Genomic DNA, 19,963 nt, shown 5'->3' with positions numbered 1-19,963 from the left:
CTGGGCAACTTCCAAAGCATTACGATCAACAACTCATTACACAAACTGACATGCTTATAACTGTTCCCCTTCAGACTCTGACTCATCCTACTACACACATTTTCTTCACACAAAGACACTTGCAAATTTCTACAGATGTACCGGGGAGAGCATTCTAACTGATTGACTGATTGCATCGCTGACTGGTGTGGGGGGGGGGGGGGGGGGAGAAGAGAGCTACTGCAAAATAGCTGCGGAGTTGCAAACTCTGTCAGCTCTGTTATGGGCACTAGCCTTCATAGTATCCAGGGTATCTTCAAGGAATGATGCTTCAAAGTCAGCATCCATCATTAAGGACCGCCATCACCCAGGTCATGCCTTGTTCTCATTGCTACCAGCAGGAAGGAGGTACAGAAGCCTGAAAACACACACGACAGTTCAGGAGTAGCTTCTTTTCCTCTGCCATCCAATTTCTGAATGGATATTGAATGCATGAACACTACCTCACTAATATTTGTGAGGTAGTGAGATATAGATACATACATTACCAAAATGGCACCACTTACAGTGGCTGTGTTGCAAGCTCCATACCAACCTTACAGTGTATGCTAATTTTTGCATCTTCCTTCGCATTTCCTGTTCGAGAAGCTGACAGTCATGTCAGATATAAACTGACTCTTCTGAACACCGGGAAGACGCTATTTACCCACAACGTGTCACCTTTTCTACACTGAGAACCCTTGCTTACACACTCCATGGGAGGCTCATTTGTTACACCGCCGCTACCTCAGAAGTGGTGCCGGAGGCAAGGGATAAGGCCTGGTGTCCTGGTGAGGTTGAGACGGTGTGCTATTTGCCCTTTCTGGTTGCCTGGGGAGTTCACGGCTGTTATAATCACAGCTGTGTATATTCCGCTGCAGGTTGATACTGACCTGGCTCTCAAGGAACTGTACATGACCATCAGCACCATGGAGACTGTACATTCGTCACCTTCGTCACGAAGGCCACCTTCGTTATCACCAGAGACTTTAATAGAGCGTCGCTGTCTAATGTCTTTCTGAAGTTTTGTCAACACTTTGTCATTTAAAGTAAAATTGGATAAGTATATGGATAGGAAAGGAATCGAGGGTTATGGGCTGAATGTGGGCCAGTGGGACTAGGTGAGTGTAAGCGTCGGCACGGACTAGAAGGGCCAAGATGGCCTGTTTCCATGCTGTAATTGTTATATGATTATATGGTTAAGGGAGCAAGGACTTTACTCTTTGGAGAGAAAGAGGATGAAAGGAGACATGATAGAGGATGAACAGCTTTAAGTTCCTCAGCATACAATCACCGAGGACCTCACTTGGTCTGTACACACCAGCTATGTGGTGAAAAGGGCACAACAGCACCTCTTTCACCTCAGATGGTTGAAGTTTGGTATGAGTCCCCAAATCCTAAGGACTTTCTACAGGGGCACAATTGAGAGCATCCTGACTGGCTACATCACTGCCTGGTAAGGGAAATGCACCTCCCTTAATCACAGAACTCTGCACAGAGTGGTGTGGACAGCCCAGCGCATCTGTAGATATGAATTTCCTATGGTTCAGGACATTTACAAAGACAGGTGCGTAAAAAGGGCCCAAGTGATCATTGTGGACCCAAGTCACCCCAACCACAATCTGTTCCAGCTGCTACCATCCAGGAAATGGTACAGCAGCATAAAAGCCAGGACCAACAGGCTCCAGGACAGCTTCTTCCACCAGGCCATCAGACTGATCAATTCACGCTGATACATTTGTATTTCTATGTTATATTGACTGTCCTGTTGTACATACTATTTATTACAAATTACTAGAAATTGCACATTTAGATGGAGACATAACATAAAGGATTTTACTCCTCATGTATGACACTTCTGGGTCAATGTTCTGTGGACAGATAAGACAGAAGTTGAACTTTTTGGCGGAAGTGCACACTGCAATGTTTGGAGGAAAAAGGACACTGCACACCAGCACCAAAGCCAGGTGGTCTTTTGCAAACTTGAGATGTGCAGCAATCTTCTTTTTGGAAAGTAGTGGTTTTCTCCATGGTGTCCTCCCATGAACACCGTTCTTGTTCAGCATTTTTCTCAAAGGGGGACACATGCACTGAAACTTTCAGCAAATTTAGAAATTTCTGCAAGTCCTTTGCTGTTACCCTTGGGTTCTTTGTCACCTCCTTCTGCAATGCACGTTGTGCTGTTGGTATGATCTTTGCAAGACACCCACTCTTCCGGAGAGTAGCAACAGTACTAAATTTCCTTCATTTGCAGACAATTTCACTTACTGTGGACTGATGATCACTCAGGTCTTCAGAAATGCATTTGTTGCCTTTTCCAGCTTCATGCATCTCTACAATTCTCTGCAGCCTCTTTTGAATCTGAGCATTGGCGCCTCCATATCACACAGTGATGCAACCAGATAGAATGCTCTCCATTGTACATCTGTAGAAATTTGCAAGAGTCTTTGGTGACATACCAAATCTCCTCATACTCCTAATGAAGTACAGCCACTGGCGTAACTTCTTCATGATTGAATCAATGGATACTTGGGCCCAACACATGATACGTTTCTTTTCACTCAGGACCTCAGGATCTTGATGCCTTGGACCTTGAAACTGCTCACCCTTTCCAGCACTAACCCCTCAATGAAGACTGATGTGTGTTCTCCTGACATCCACTTCCTGAAGTTCACCATCAGTTCCTTTGTCTTGCTGTTATTGAGTGCAAGATTGTTGTTGTGAATCAGCTCAACTAGCCACTCTATCTTACTCGGGAAACCTCCTTGTTGCTATTTGAGATTCTGCCAACAACTGTACCTAACCACACAGTTATCACTATAGAGTTCAGCAATGGCCTAAATACGCATACTTGTGGTGTGCATTTGTTGATCATCAGCGAGGAGGAGATGTTATTACCAATCCGCACTGACTGTAGTCTCCCAATAAAGATGAATTTTTTTTAAACTGATAGCATCTTAATGAGAATAAGCTGTACGTCCACAAGGAAATGATGTAGGGGAATGGGACTGATGACAACGCTGTTGGGAGCTGCAGTGGACCCAATGGTCTGAATGGCCTCCTTCAATTCACAATCAGATTTATAATTGCTGACATACAGTACTGTGCAAAAGTCTTCGGCACATATATATGGCTTGGGTGCCTGAGACTTTTGCAGAGTATTGTAATAATTTTATGTATGTTTTATGCACTGTACTGCTGTTGCAAAAAGACAACAAATTTCATGACAACACACACAAAATGCTTGTGGATGGGGAGCAGCGAGAGAGGGTTTCACTGAACTCCCGTCGAAGAGAAGATTTAAACTTCTTCAGTGTAGGTATCACTGTCAGAGGCTTTGCAGAAGTGAATTTAAAGATCAAACACGAGGAAATCTGCAGATGCTGGAAATTCAAACAACACCACACACAAAATGCTGGTGGAACACAGCAGGCCAGGCAGCATCTATAAGGAGAAGCACTGTTAACGTTTCGGGCCGAGACCCTTCGTCAGGACTAACTGAAAGGAAAGAGAGTAAGAGATTTGAAAGTAGTGGGGGAAGGGGGAAATGCGAAATGATAGGAGAAGACCGGAGGGGGTGGGATGAAACTAAACTGTAATAGCGGGTCTGGGTCAAAATATGATCGAAAAGTTAAAGGGCCGAAGGAATTGTAGATGGGGAGCAGCAAGAGAGAGTTTCACTGAACTCCTTTCAAATCTCTTACTATCTTTTCTGTCAGTTAGTCCTGACGAAGGGTCTTGGCCCGAAACGTTGACAGTGCTTCTCCTTACAGATGCTGCCCGACCTACTGTGTTCCACCAGCATTTTGTGTGTGTTGTTTGAATTTCCAGCATCTGCAGATTTCCTCATGCTTGCTCTTTAAATTTCATGACATATGCGAGTAATGATAATCCTGATTCTGATATGTGTCTCTATTGTGGACTGTGGAAGGGGGCAGGGAGAGGGGAATCATGGTTGAGAAAAGAGAAAAGGAGAGGTGATGGAGCGGGAAGCACCAGAGAGGCATTCTGTAATAATCAATAAACCAGTTGCTTGGAATCAAATTACCTTACCTGGTGTCTCAGGGCTGAGTGTGTCTGCACCTGCCCCACTTCCCACCTTGGCACTCCTTCTCTGCCATCTGCCCCACACTCCTCCCGCAATGCCCCACCCTCACCATTCCCAACATCCTTTGCTCCCACAAAATTTTCACTCTCTACTCCAGTTGATAAATATAGTACTGTAGAAAAGTCTTAGGCACCTGCACTATATTATAGCCAGGGGTAGTATGAGGACAAGCTCCCACTACCTATTAAATGCTCCCAATGGCATACACTTCAGTTAACCTCTGACAATCAAGTCCAGCTCCTGCCCTTCATGTGTGACTACTTCCATTGACAGAAGGGGCAAAGGCGGGTTACTGACACCTTAAAACCAGTTGTTTTGGGCAGATGGAGCTTGTCAACCGTGGTTGGCAGCTCATCTAGGAGAAGGAAAACTCTGATTTCAAACCTCCGCTGCCTTGTGGCTATACCCACTCATGCGGAAGGCTTCAGGAGTAAACCCCGAGGGAGAAATCCAGAGTCTGAGTCCCTAAGGCAGCCCTACATTGAGTTTAATATTGACTGGCAACTCCTGCAACACTGCTGGTAATAAACTGTATTGGTCTCTGCCGTTCTTTTGGATGCAATATCCATGGTCAACCCTGACAGATGGAGGCCTCGCTCATTTAAGACTTTTGCAAAGTACTGTATGTCTAAAATCTGTTGTTTTGCAGCAGCAATACAGTGCAATATATAAAAATTACAATAATAATATATTTAAATAAATAAATAGTGCAAAAAGAGAACAAAATAGTGAAGTAACATTCATGGACAATTCAGAAATCTGATGGTGGAGGGGAAGAAGCTGTTCTTAAAATGTTGAGTGTGCATCTTCTGTACCTCCTCCTTGATGGCAGGAATGAAAATAGGACGTGTCTTGCATGGAGAGAGACCCTCAGGATGGATGCTGCCTTCTTGAAGCATTGTCTTTTGAAGATATCCTCAATGCTCGGGAGGCTAGCATCCATCATGGAGCTGGCTGAGCTTACAACTCTCTGCAGTGGTCCCTCCATACCAGACAGTGGTGTAATCAGCCAGAATGCTCACCACAGTACATCTGAATAGTCATTTGCTGGAGTTTTTGGTGACATACCAAATCTCCTCAAACTGCCAAAGAAATATAGCCAGTGGCATGCTTTCTTCATAATTGCATCAATATGTTGAGCCCAGGATAGATCTTCAGAACTGTTGACACCCAGGAACTCAAAACTGCTCACCCTTTCCACTTCTGATCCCTTCCTGAAGTCCAGAGTCAATTCCTTGGTCTTACTGACATCCAGTACCAGGCACTACTCAACCAGCCGATCTATCTCACTCTTGTACCCTTCTCATCACTATCTGAGATTCTGCCAACAATTGCTATGTCATTGACAAATTTATAGGTGGCAATTGAGTTGTGTGTATGCACACAGTCGTGAGTGTAGAGAGAGTAGGTCACACATCTTTGAGGTGCGTGTCTTGATTGTCAGCAAGGAAGAGATGCTATTTATAAGTAAACAAGCAAACACTTTAGAGAAAAGTATGAAATTTATGTTCTCTTAAGAAAACACAAAACTTTAAATACTACCAGAAATTCTTTTATTCAAAGTGTCCTATGTTTTATCATGTAAGTATACCTCCATCTCCCCATTTCTCTCTGAGGTTTCTTGAATATGTAAGGTAGAAAGAATGGAGTTCAGAGAAGTAAATGTGTTTGAAAATTTCAAGTTTTCAATGAAGTATTAGCCCAGAGCTCTAATACATGCTTTCATGATCCTTCCTCACCTCACCATCTAAAGTTTTTGCTGATACTTTCTACATTAAAAGTTCCAGGGATGTGTGCTTCTGGTGTTTTCGGCCTGCTGAGTTCCTCCAGCATTTGATTCAATCCAGCATGTGATTCTGAATATCCTGTTATGAATCAAACCTTGTCAACCACCATTGATCCAAAAATGCAAAGTGTCACTTTGTTTAAATCTAGATACAGTCAGCTGTGAATTTGGTCTCTGGCATCGAACTTTAAAACTTGGACAGCTAATATCAACTGTATAGTTAGGTGAATTAAATGAAAGATCTCAAGACATTTAGTGGATAAGAATATGTACACCAAGTAAAAGCTAGGAAGCAATCAAAGATACAGGCAATACCAGGATTCCAAAATATAAACATGAAATGTCAGACATTGCTCAACTGTTAAGGATAAGATCCAATAAAAAGTCACCAACCTGGAATGTTACCATTGTTTTTCTCTCCAGGCATAACCTTCCCAATTTATCTGGTTGTACTTAACCATTTCCCTTCTGGATGTTACCCCCAAAACACCCCAATTTCTCGATTATAGGTTTATATTAAATGTATGTTTTTATGGCCCCTTTTCTTCTATCTTAAACCCCTCTTATCCCATTAACAATACTTGTGCCACTAGGCAGTTTTATGTTAATTACTCTCTGATACTCTTCGTTGGATTTTGACTACCTTTGCAGAATCTCTTTTGAGCTGCTATATCCTAAATAGTAAATGTGATGCTCTAGATTTCCAGCATCTGCAGAATTCCGTGTGTTTATGATCTGTGTTTACGAATCCTAGATGCTCAGGTAGATTTAAATCCTCTAATTGTGATTTTGTGCTGTATAGAGGCAAGGCGGGAGCAAGGTCCCCGTTGCCACAGCAACCATACTTGCCCGAGCAATCTAAAGATGGCTCATCTTTTCACTGTCCATTGAAATCGATTACAGTTAACTCCCAGTCAGTCGCCTCACACTAACAACCAACAGCTGGCGTACTTCAAATACAATCGGATAAAACATTTTCCCCTCCAAAATCAGAAGAACCAGCCACTCACATTTAACACCACGTCTGCACATCACGCTCAACCTTACAACGGCAGCCATGTCGAATAGTCCAACCAAGGTCACCCTACCGGAAGTAGTTGTAAGGGCACGGGAATAAGGCAATGCGCATGTCTAAAATTACTGAGGTTTGTGGCTGTTGTTTGGGCGTTGACGTTTAGTTTTAAGTTTGCAGTTATGTTTTATGTGGCTTTTCTTTTGGTTTTTCTTTTCAATTCACTAGTCTCAATGTAACAATAATATTGCTGCAAAGTGAATGTTTTCTGAAACGAGATGCTCCAACTTTAGGGAATATTTTTGAGGGTGAAAATGTTCAATGTTGAAGGTGAAATTCAAAGGGAAGTCGGGGCAAATTTAAGCAAGGAGATTCGTTGTAAATTATTCACGTGTTCAGATTTGATAAAAGTTAGTTCAGTTCGCCCACACGTAAACTTTTAAAAACACTTCTGGATACAGATCACATTCAGTTAACGATCAAAATCAATGTGAATAGCACCGTAAATCAAAAGTTAAATAAGCTATTTTGTTCCGGTAATTCTGATGGACACAGTTAACTGACGACTTGGATTTCTTTTGGAAACTGACAGATATGACCAAAACAAGTTCATCATTAAAATTAATAATCATTAATAATCTAGTACCTTTGAGACTTTGGTCATACTTATTTAGTGGGTTAGATCCAAAGTGGCCCCACCCCACACACAAATTAATACCCAAACACACCCTTATTACACTTTTTTAACATATTACACAGATGTTTAGTCAATTTTCCAGTGGACCGAGTAAGCTTAAGGAAAATAAAAATATACAAACACTCTAGACTCCAAACCCATCTATAAACCTGAAACCTAGTTTTCTGGGACTAAACCCATTTGCAGCCACCCAACTGCCTACGATCCAGATCCCTGACTCTCCAGCTTAGATTCCAAATTAGCAACTGAGTCTGATGCTAGAGTCTGAATTAATGAACAACTGGATGTTGGATTATCAGAGTTTTATTGTACTACTTCGATAAGCTTCTTATCTGAATATATAGAGTGCTGGTGTATTGGACAAGATTGTATCAGCACATTTTATGGATTGGACTCTAGTTCACATTATGACGGGTTTATGGTTTCTAGGCGCTCCTTTTTTGTTGCTATTTTGATCGAGGCAGACTGGCTCTGTAGCCTGAAGTTAATGGACGACACAAAGCAAAATTGAACTGAACTGAATATGCCTAGACTGGTTCAATGATTTGTGGTTTGGTGTGTTTTTCACTTTTTTTTGCTGCTTCCATGATTTGTTTTTTTTTGTGCATTGGGAGTTTGATGTTTTTCTCTGAATGGGTTCCATGGATTTCTTCGTTTCTTGGCTGACTTTGGGAAGACAGTCTCAGGGTTGTATACTGCATACATACTTTGGTAATAAATGTACTCCCAATCTTTGAATCTTAATATCAATTACAAATTCCAATCATGCCATGCTGCCATACATTTAATGCTCCAGATTTTGTTATATGTCAAAATTAAAATGTTATGTTGTTCTAACACATAGTTATTCCTTGATGTTGTTGACTAGACATTGGCATCAATCTTGTTGAACACTAGGAGTGGATGATAGATGGGAACAAATAACCCATGAGCACGTACCTTATGGATGAGATTAAAGATTAGGTTTATTTGTCACACATACGCTGAAACATACAGAGAAATGCATCCTTTGTGTCAATGACCTACACATTCTGAGGATGGGCTGGGGGCAGCCGCAAGTGTTGCCATGCTTTCTGTGCCAACATAGCACAACCACAATTTACTTACTCTAACCCATACATCTTTGGAATGTGGCAGGAATCCAGAGCACCTTGAGGAAACCAACGCAGTCATGGAAGTAACATGCAAACTCATTACAGACAGTGGTGGAATTAAACCTGGGTCGCTGGCTCTGTAATAGTGTAACACTACTGTGCTAAATGTAATTTGTATCTATTTTTCCACGAAAACACTCAGATCTGCATTAAATTTCATTCAATGTAAGGATTGAATCTCTTTGTAAATTGCAGGACAGCTGCCCTTTTAATGCTGCCTTCACCAGATAGATTGCAGTGGTTAAGAAGATGACTCATCTGAAGCTTCTCAAGGGCAGCTGGGAATTGGAATTGAAGACCGCTGTATCCAAATTCCCAGAAAAAGCTGCATTAATTGTGCAGCTGGATCCTGGACTTCCTGTCAGATCGCTGACAGATGGTAAGAGTGGATTACCTCTCCTCCACCCCTCTGACTCTCAACACAGTAGCCCCTCATCTGACTGACCTATAACAGATTTCCATTGGATGTAGTCCAAGGGCTACACAACTTGGAGCTTTAGGTGACTTCTTTTGTTCTGTTCAACTCCGGTTCAAACTAGTCAAACCAGATCACTCAGACACTGGGAGATAATACCTCTGCAAACCTGCCATTGTACACAATACGCAGCCTATCTGAGAACATTCTCAGGTTCAGCAGATGAGAAACTCCTTGTGTCCGTGTTCAATTTCTCTGATTAAGTTATCCCAGAGCAGGAATCAGTTCATCAAACAATTGACAAAATGGAGGTTACAGAGCAGCTACACAAAATGACAGCCTCCATTCCTTCAAGCGCGTGGCAAGAACAAAGACATCTGGTTTGTCTGCTTCCATTGACCTAGACCCATTAAAGTTCAATGCTTTCTTCCATATTTTAGTTCCCTCATGGCCATCAATCTGGGAGCCATTAAAGGCCAGTTGGACAGAACTGAGAACCAATGTACTCATGTGAGGCAGAAAGGCAAAGATGGCAATGGTGGTACTGGGAAGCTGGGTGGCCAGGAATAACACACATAAGAGATGGAGGGGTGAGAAACAAACATGTCGCTGTTTATTTTACTTGGAAGTCAGCTACCCAGAGTGCCCTCTCACATTATGTATATACACGTATGTAACACACAGGGAAGCTTGACAGCAACCCGTAAAATATATATGTCTATATAACATATTGCTCCCCCTTATTTTAAGGCTTTCTAATTTCCATTTGTTAGTTACCATGTCCGCCACTTCAGATAGAACAGGGTTAGGACATATGTGGTTCCGGACTTGGGCTGTAGTTATTGGAGCTGTACGTACCTCTTTGAAGTAAAAATCTCTTTCAGGGATGGCTCTGGAGCTGTAACAGCTAAGGGAAGTGTGGATAGTCCATCAGAGTTTGAATGGTGTTCGGACCTCCTGTGTTTTATATCATACTGATGTGCAGATAGTAACCCAGCCCAACATTGCATTCAACTAGCAGCCAGGGAAGGAATGCTGGATGTTAAGAGGTGATTATCTGTCAGTAGTGTAAGTCGTCAATCAAAGATGCTTTGTCTGGACCTAGCGGCTTTCTGCCTTGTTTAATGCCCCAATGCGAAAGTGATTGGATGCTCTTCACCTGATGGATGATGTTTGCCTCCATACCATAGGGTGATGCGACACAGGCCAACGGCATCAGAGTCTATCATGTAAACGTGTCATTCAGACACTGCCCAAAATCAGTGTTCAGACAACTGCTTCAGCAAACTGAAATAGTCTCACCTTCCTCTTGATTCCTTTTATGAATTCTAAACCTCTCAGCAATCATCAAAGGTTTACATGAATAGTGGTCCTTTAAGACTTTAACTATGTCCTTATAAGGCTTATCACCAGGTGTTTGCATTGGACTGCGTAACAAATTTAACATATTTACACCCATCACAGTCAGTAAAATTAGAGCATGAATATCATCTGAATTTTGATTTGCCAGTGCAAAATATTCAAATGTTTCAGTATATGAACTCCATTGCTTTGTCGTTTCACCATACAGCCCCAAACTCCCAAACATTGTCGCCATTTTCAAACACGATCACATTCCAGAACAGTTATCTGTCTCTCTCTTTCCCTCTCTTATTTGTTTTATTTAACCGTCCCATTCTCGTTCTTTCCTCTCGGATTCTTCACTCACCATGCTTCCAGTGCCCAATTCTTTCACCCACATTACACAGCGGTACCCAACCCTGCCAGTGTTACACCGGACTATTCTTGTCAAAAGGAACGAAACAATAAAAGGTTCATGAGGACTTGTCACCTCATCGCCGGTTGTTATGTTTGTGGTTCTGGGAAGCCGGGTGGTCGTGAATAACACACGCAAGAGACGGAGGAGAAACAAACGTGTAGCTGTTTATTTTACTTGTTTGTAAGTCACCTATCCAGAATGCCCTCTCACAACACTTTCAGTACATAACACACAGGGAAGCTCAGCAGCAACCTGTGAGGGTCAAAATATACATAAATACAGAACAGTTGGTCCGGGAGCCTTAGAAGACAAGATGTAGTGAATTTAGTCAAAAAGATAAGTATCATATGTAAGGTTGAGAGAACTGAAATTGGACAGGGTGTTTGAATAAGGTAAAGGAATCAGGAAAAAAGTTAAACGGGGAATAAGGAGGGTTAAAATATACAATGTTATGTCCTTCGCAGGTAGGATTACGAGAATCCTAAAGCATTTTATACATGCATTAAAACCAAGAAAGTAACCAGGAAGAGGATAGAGGAAAGACTAAAAGACGGAATTTATGCCTGGAGTGAGAGGAAGTGGGCGAGGCAGTAAATGAGTACTTTTCATCAGTATTCACCAAGGAGAAGGACATACAGGAAACAAGAATCTACTCTTGTAGCATTTTGACAAAAAAAAACAAAGGATATCTTTGGGGACTAGAGGGAAATCTTGCAGTAACATAATGTACGAACTCCACGTTGCCACCATTGAAGTTGGGTGGAAGTTGGGTGGTTGGAGTTGTGGGACATCTGCTGTAGCACCACTATGCTGCCTGGACTAACAAAGTTTTGATTATTTTTAGAGAAAGTCTGAATGTTTCTTAGCACCAATGTAAAAAAAAATAAAACTGTTTAAACACTTAAACAACGTAAAAAAAAATCTGAAGTACTAATCCAATCACAAACAAGAGAAAATCTGCAGATGCTGGAAATCAAAAGCAACACACACAAATGCTGGAGGAACTCAGCAGGCCAGGCGGCATCAATGGAAAAGAGTAAACAGTCAACTGTTCAGGCCAAGACCCTCAGAAGGACTGGAGAAAAAAGCTGAGGAGTCAGAGTTAGAAGGTGGGGGGGGGGGGCGAGGAAGAAACACAAGGTGATAGGTGAAACTGAATAGTGGGAGGGGTGAAGTAAGTAGCTGGGAAGTTGATTGGGAAGAGAAGTACAAGGCTGGAAAAGAGGGAATCGAATAGGAAGGCCATGGAAGAAATAAAAGGGGGAGGCGTACCAGAGGGAGGTGATGGGCAGGCAAGGAGATAAGGTGAGAGAGGGAAAGGGGGATGGGGAATTGTGGCGGGGAGGCAATTACCGGAACTTCAAGAAATAGATGTTCATGCCATCAGTTTGTAGGCTACCCGGATGGAATATAAGGTGTTGTTCCTCCAATCTGAAAGTGGCCTCATCACGGCAGTAGAGGAGGCCATGGACTGACATGTCAGAATGGGAATAGAAAGTGGAATTGAAATGGGTGACCACTGGGAGATCCTGCTTTTTCTGGCTGATGGAGAATAAGTACTCATTGAAGCAATCTCCCAATCCACATTGGGTCTCACTGATATACAGGAGGCAACACCAAGAGCACCGGATACAGTAATGACCCCAACTGACTCACAAGTGAAGTGTCGCCTCACCTGGAGAGACTGTTTGGAGCCCTGAATGGTAGTGAGGAAGGAGGTGTAGCACTTGTTCCACTTGCAAGGATAAGTGCCAGGAAGGAGATCAGTGGGGAGGGACGAATGGTCAAGGGAGTCACGTAGGGAGTGATCCCTGTGGAAAGCAGAAAGTGGCGGGGGGGAGTGAAAGATGAGCTTGGTGGTGGGATTCCATTGGAGGTGCTGGAAGTGGAAGCCGGTAGGTGAGGACACAAGGAACCCTATTCCTGGTGAGGTGACAGGAGGATGGGATGAGGACAGATATGCACGAAATGGAAGAGATGTGGTTGATGGTGGAGGAAGAAAAGCTCCTTTCCTTGAAGAAGGAGGATATCTCCTTCATTCTGGAATGAAAAGACTCATCCTGAGAGCAAATGTGGTGGATATGGAGGAATTCAGAGAAGGGGTTGGCATTTTTACAATTAACAGGGTGGGAAGAGATATAGTCCAGGTAGCTGTGGGAGTTGGTGAGTTTGTGATAGACATCGGTAGATAAGCTGACTTCAGAGATAGATTGAGAAAGGGAAGGGAGATGTTGGAAATGGACCAGGTAAATTTGAGGGCAGGGTGGAAGTTGCAGGCAAAGTTAATGAAGTTGACAAGTTTGACACCAATGCGGTTGTCATTGCAGCATAGGAAAAATAGTGGAGTGACACCAGTGTAGGCTAGGAATATCAACTGTTCCCTGTAGCTGACAAAAAAGCAGGCAGAACTGGGACTCATGCGAGTACACGTGATGACAGCTTTTGTTTGAAAGAAGTAGGAGGAGCCAAAGGAGAAATTATTCAGATTGAGGACAAGTTCCATTGGATGGAGGGGAGTAGAGGAGAAGTGGTGGGTCTGGTGTCCAGAAAGAAACATAGAGTTTTGAGGCCTTCCTGTTGCATGGTGAAAATAAGATGCTTGGGGCTAGGGAATTTGAAATCATTGCAAAGATCCAGAGGTTGTGAAGTGTCACGATATAGGTAGGAAGGGACTGAACTCGGGGATAAAACTGATTCAAGGAATGCAGATATGAATTCAGTGGGGCAGAAACAAGCTGAAACAATGGATCTACCTGGACAGGCAGGTTGGTGGTCCTGGCCAGGCCTTAAAGCTTTCTGTTTCTTTCTGGACACCAGATCCAACCAGTTCCCTACCTGTCCCTTCATGATTTTAAATAACTTTACAATCACATCCATAATTTCAGCTGTTTTGAAATATATTTTCTGTTCTTGTGGGCATATTCAATAAATCTACAGAATAATAACCATAACAGAGTCATAGAAACATAGAAAACCTACAGCACAATACAGGCCCTTCGGCCCACAAAGCCATGCCAAACATGTCCTTACCTTAGAAATTACTTAGGGTTACCCATGGCCCTCTATTTTTCTGAGCTCCATGTACCTGTCAAGGAGTCTCTTAAAAGACCCTATCTTATCCGCCTCCACCACCATTGCCAACAGCCCATTCCATGCACTCACCACTCTCTGCGTAAAAAAAACTAAACCCTGACATCTCTTCAGTACCTACTTCCAAGCATCTTAAAACTATGCCCTCTTGTGCAAGCCATTTCAGCCCTGAGAAAAAGCCTGATTATCCACACAATGCCTCTCATCATCTTGTACACCCCTATCAGGTCACCTCTCATCCTCCATCACTCCAAGGAGAAAAGGCTAAGTTCACTCAACCTATTCTCATAAGGCATGCTCCCCAATCCAGGCAACATCCTTGTAAATCTCCTCTGGTTTCCACATCCTTCCTATAGTGATGCAACCAGAACTGAGCACAGTACTCCAAGTGGGGCCTGACCAGGGTCCTATATAGCTGCAACATTACCTCAGCACCTAAACTCAATCCCACGGTTGATGAAGGCCAATGCTCCGTATGCCTTAACCACAGAGTCAACCTGCATAGAAGCTTTGAATGTCCAGTGGACTCGGACCTTAAGATCCCTCTGATCCTCCATGCTGCCAAGAGTCTTACCATTAATACTATATTCTGCCATCATACTTGACCTACCAAAAGGAACCACTCATGCTTATCTGGGTTGAACTCCATCTGCCACTTCTCAGCCCATTTTTGCATCCTATCAATGTCCCGTTGTAACCTCTGACAGCCCTCCACACTATCCACAACACCCACAACCTTTGTGTCATCAGCAAATTTACTAACCCATCCCTCAACTTCCTCATCCAGGTCATTTATAAAAATCACGAAGAGAAGGGGTCCCAAAACAGATCCCTGAGGCTCACCAGTGGTCACCAAACTCTATGCAGAAAATGACCTGTCTACAACCACTCTTTGCCTTCTGTGGGCAAGACAGTTCTGGATCCACAAAGCAATATCCCATTGGATCCCATGCCTCCTTACTTTCTCAATAAGCCTTGCATGCGGTACCTATCAAATACCTTGTTGAAATCCATGTACGTACACTACATCTATGGCTCTACCTTCATCAATGTGTTTAGTCACATCTTCAAAAAATTCAATCAGGCACATAAGGCACCTTGCCTTTGACAAAGCCATGCTGACTATTCCTAATCGTATTATACCTCTCCAAATGTTCATAAATCCTGCCTCTCAGGATCTTCTCCATCAACTTACCAACCACTGAAATAAGACTCACTGGTCTATAATTTCCTGGGTTATCTCCACTCCGTTTCTTGAATAATGGAACAGCATTCGCAACCCTCCAATCCTCCGGAACTTCTCCTGTCTCCATTGATGATGCAAAGATCATTGCCAGAGGATCAGTAATCTCCTCCCTTGCTCCCCACAATAGTCTGGGGTATATGCCGTCCGGTCCTGGTGACTTAACCAACTTGATGCTTTCCAAAAGCTCCAGCACATCCTCTTCCTTAATATCTACATTCTCAAGCTTTTCAATCCGCTGCAAGTCATCCCTACAATTGCCAAAATCCTTTTCCGTAGTGAATACTGAAGCAAAGTACTCGTTAAGTACCTCTGCCATCTCCTCCGGTTCCATACACACCTTCCCACTGTCACACTTGATTGGTCCTATTCTCTCACATCTTATTCCTCTTGCTCTTCACATACTTGTAGAATGCCTTGGGGTTTTCCTTAATCCTGTCCACCAAGGCCTTCTTGTGGCCCCTTCTGACTGTACTAATTTCTTTCTTAAGCTCCTTCCTGCTGGCCTTATAATCTTACAGATCTCTATCATTACCTACTTTTTGTACCTTTCATAACCTCTTCTTCTTGACTAGGTTTACAACAGCCTTTGTACACCACGGTTCCTGTACCCTACCATCCTTCCCCTGTCTCATAGGAATGAACCTATATCCCCTGAACATTTACCACATTTCTTCTGTACATTTCCCTGAGAACATCTGTTCCCAATTTATGCTCCCAAGTTCCTGCCTGATAGCCTCATAATTCCCCTTACTCCAGTTAAACACTTTTCTAACTTGTCTGTTCCTATCCTTCTCCAATGCTATGGTAAAGGAGATAGAATTGTGATCACTATCTCCAAAATGCTCTCCCACTGAGAGATCTGACACCTGATCAGGTTCATTTCCGAATACCAGATCAAGTACAGCCTCTCCTCTTGTAGGCTTATCTACATATTGTGTCAAGAAACCTTCCTGAATGCACCTAACAAACTCCACCCCATCTAAACCCCTCACTCTGGGGACATGCCAATCGATATTTGGGAAATTTAAAACTCCTACCACGACAACCCTGTTATTATCCCTCCATATCGTCCTCCTTTTCTGCAGCCATGCCACTATCTCTAATCAGCAATGCCACGCCCCCACCTCTTTTGCCTTCCTCCTTGTCCTTTTTGAAACATTTAAAGTCTGGCACTCTAAGTTACCATTCCTGCCCCTGAGCCGTCCAAGTCTCTGTAATAACTACAACATCGTAGCTCCAAGTACTGATCCATGTTCTGAGCTCATCTGCTTTGTTCATGATGCTTCTTGCATTAAAAAAGACACATCTCAAACCATCGGTCAGAGTACATCCCTCCCCTATCACCTGCCTATCCTCCCTCTTGCACTGTCTATAAGCTTTCTCTATTTGTGAGCCAACAGCCACTTCCTCCGTCTCTTCAGTTCAGTTCCATCCCCCAGCAATCCTAGTTTAAACTCTCCCCAATAGCCTTAGCAAACCTCCCCGCCAGGATATTGGTCCCCCTGGGATTCAAATGCAACCCGTCCTTTTTGTTCAGGTCACTCCTGCCCCAAAAAAGGTCCCAATGATCCAGAAATCTGAATCCCTGCCCCCTGCTCCAATCCCTCAACCATTCATTCATCCTCCACCTCACTATTCCTATACTCACTGTCACGTGGCACAGGCAGTAATCCTGAGATGACTACCTTTGTGGTCCTGCTTCTCAACTTCCTTCCTATTTCCCTGTAATCTGCTTTCAGGACCTCCTCCCTTTTCCTGCCCATGTCATTGGTACCAATATGTACCACGACCTCTGGCTGTTCTCTTTCTAACTTCAGGATATCGTGTCACGATCAGAAACATCCCAGACCCTGGCACCTGGGAGGCAAACTACCATCTGTGCTTCCTTCTTGTGTCCACAGAATCACCTGTCTGACCCCCTAACTATAGAGTCCCCTATCACTGCTGTCATCTTCTTCCTTGCCCTACCCTTCTGAGTCACAGGGCCAGACTCTGTGCCAGAGGCACGGCCACTGTTGCTTCCCCCAGGTAGGCTGTCCCCCTCAAACAGGAGTACTTATTGTTAAGGGGTACAGCCACAGGGGTGCTCTCTAGCATCTGACTCCTGCCCTTCCCGCTCCTGACTGTTACCCACTGATCTGTCTCCTGAGGCCCCAGTGTGACTACCTGCCTATAGCTCCTCTCTATCACCACGTCACTTTTCCTGACCAGACGAAGGTCATCGAGCTGCATCTCCAGTTCCCTAACACGGTCCCTAAGTAGCTGCAGTTCAATGCACCTGGTGCAGACTGGGAGTCTCCAGGACTTCCCACATCTGACGCCCAGTACAGAACACCGGCCTCACACACCTTCTTCCTATCTGTATTCTGCACAGGCAACCTACCTCACCTCAACCCGTTATCGCCAAAGCCCCGTTGAGCCAATACCTTTCCTATTCTGTCGCGCACTCTATAAAGCTGTCTGCTTTTAAACTCTTCTCGCTGTTCTCATGTGGATGTACTGAATGGTGGGGAGGGATTTATCCATGATGGACTGGCCCATATCCATTACCTTTTGTAGGATTTTCCACTCAAAGGCATTGCTGTTCCCATACCAGGATGTGATGCAGCCAGTGAATATACTCTCCAGCACATATCTATAGAAGTTTGTCAAGGTTTTAGATGTCATGCTGAATCTTCACCAACTCCTAAGGAATAATAACACGGAGAAAGTTGAAGTTGTGACCCTCTGATCCTCCATTGAGGACTGGCTCATGGATATCTTGCTTCCTTCTCCTGAAGTAAATAATCAGCTCTTTGGTCTTGCTGACATTATGTATGAGGCTTGTGGTTAAGACACCACTCTCCCAGATTTTCAATCTCCCTTCTCTTTGCTGATTTGTCACCACCTTTGATTCGGCCTATGACAGTGGTGTTGTCAGCAAATTGAGAGTCATAGAGAAGTACAGCACAGAAGCAAGCCCTTTATCCCATCTAGTCCATGCTGAAAAAATTTAATTTGCCTACTCCCATCGATCTGTACCAGGGCCATTGCCCTCCATATCCCTAATAATCCATGTACCCATCCAAAATTAAACGTTACCAAAAGAAGGGTTTTGGCCCAAAACGTCAAATGTGCTTTTCTTTCTATAGATGCTGCCTGGCCTGGTGAGTTCCTCCAGCATTTTGTGGGTGTTGTTTGGATTCTAGCATCTGCAAATGTTCTGTTCTTTATAATTTCCTGGTTTCTGTTTAGAGCCTTTTGTAAATGGTGGAACAACATTGGCTGTCCTCCAATTCTCTGGTATTTCTCCTGTTGCTAAGAATTTTTAAAATATCTCTGCTATGACCTCAACAATTTCTGACTTGCCTCTCGTAGAGTCCGAGGGAACACCTTGTCAGGCCCTGATATGCCTCAGGGTACCAAACAACTCCTGCTTGGTAAAATGTACAGGGTCTATGAAGTTGATGCCTCTTCAATAGACTCAGTACCTGTCTCCTGAGTAAAATGAGATGCATTTAAAAGAATGCATTTAAGATCTTCCCCCATCTGTTTTGGCTCCACGCATGGATTACTATTCCGGTCTTGCAGAGAAGTAATTTTGTCCCTTACAATCCTTTTGCTCTTAACATATCTGGAGTATCCCTTAAGATCTTCTTTCACCTTGTCCACCAGGGCAACTTCATGCCTTCTTTTAGCCATCCTGATTTTTTTCTGAAGTGTTCTCTTGTATTTCTTGTAAGCACCTCATTTGTTCCTACTTGCCTGTACCTGTTATGTACCTTCTTTTTTTCCTCTTAACCAGGGCCTCAATATCTCTTGAATAATGCATTGGAGCTGTGCTTAGCCACACAGTCATAAGTGTAAAGCGTTTTAAGCAGGGTGTTAAGTAGAGTGCACCTATGCAGATGGAGATCATGGAGGAGATGTTGTTGTCAATCCAAACTGACTGAAGTCTGCAAGTGAGGAAGTTACGAATCCAATTGCACAAGGAGATATTGAGGCCAAGATCTTGAAGCTTATTGATTAGTTTTGAGGGGATGATGGTATTGAATGCTGACCTGTCATTGATAAAGAGCATCCTGATCTCTGCATCTTTGCTGTCCAGATACTCCAGGGTTGAGTGAAGAGCCAATGAAATGGCATTTGGTGTGGACCTGTTGCCCTGGTGGGCAAAATAGAGCAGACAACTCATGTTGTCAAGTGAAATATTATGTTGAAAATACTATGCAGGAACTGTGTGTGAGGAATAGAATTTTGGGAATGATCTTGATGGGAATGTAGAAAGGATAAAAAATAAGATTAGTGTAAAAGGAAGCTTGACTGTTGGTATGGATTCTAGTACCATTGTTCTGTTTAGTGAGTTAGCAAACACCAAGCAAAAATGGTTAATTTTATGGTACCTTTGAATTCATGTAAATCTCATATAATCTCATTTTTTTCACTTTCAGATTCAGACTGCATTAATTTTTGACTCATTTTGTTTGCATGGCGGATTTTATACTTTATTTTGCCATTTATAATGGTTTTGATCTGACATTTTTTATTCATTTTGGCGTAATAGATTTCATTTTTTTCAACTACAAAGAAAGTACGTCATGCAAACATACTTTGTTATTTAATGTTTTTGACTCAGCTATGTGTTTTGTTTCTGCATTTTCAGCATTAGCACAGGTTTTCATTTTAACTTTTCTTCAAA

The 19,963-nt window shown here is 43.1% G+C and overlaps 2 protein-coding genes across 3 annotated transcripts in view; one reads left to right on the top strand and one right to left on the bottom strand.

Moving 5' to 3' along the window:
* sdhdb (succinate dehydrogenase complex, subunit D, integral membrane protein b) overlaps positions 1 to 7,009 on the bottom strand; it is a 31,469-nt gene extending 24,460 nt beyond the window's left edge. The window contains exon 1 of the mRNA XM_059956938.1: positions 6,923 to 7,009. Within this exon, the coding sequence (XP_059812921.1) occupies positions 6,923 to 6,971 (49 nt within the window). The 5' untranslated portion in view covers positions 6,972 to 7,009. The remainder of the gene's footprint in view (positions 1 to 6,922) is intronic.
* A 1,995-nt stretch (positions 7,010 to 9,004) lies between these two features.
* LOC132385130 (coatomer subunit delta-like) overlaps positions 9,005 to 19,963 on the top strand; it is a 49,778-nt gene continuing 38,819 nt past the window's right edge. The window contains exon 1 of one of the 2 annotated variants that reach the window (XM_059956931.1): positions 9,005 to 9,154. In XM_059956931.1, the coding sequence (XP_059812914.1) occupies positions 9,152 to 9,154 (3 nt within the window). In that variant the 5' untranslated portion in view covers positions 9,005 to 9,151. The remainder of the gene's footprint in view (positions 9,155 to 19,963) is intronic. The other variant, XM_059956934.1, reaches the window with a different exon arrangement.

This window comes from Hypanus sabinus, chromosome X2, assembly GCF_030144855.1.
Source record: "Hypanus sabinus isolate sHypSab1 chromosome X2, sHypSab1.hap1, whole genome shotgun sequence".
NCBI classification, from domain to species: Eukaryota; Metazoa; Chordata; class Chondrichthyes; order Myliobatiformes; family Dasyatidae; genus Hypanus; species Hypanus sabinus.
Note: the sequence above shows the minus strand (reverse complement) of the source record. Positions and strands in the feature narration are given on the sequence as shown.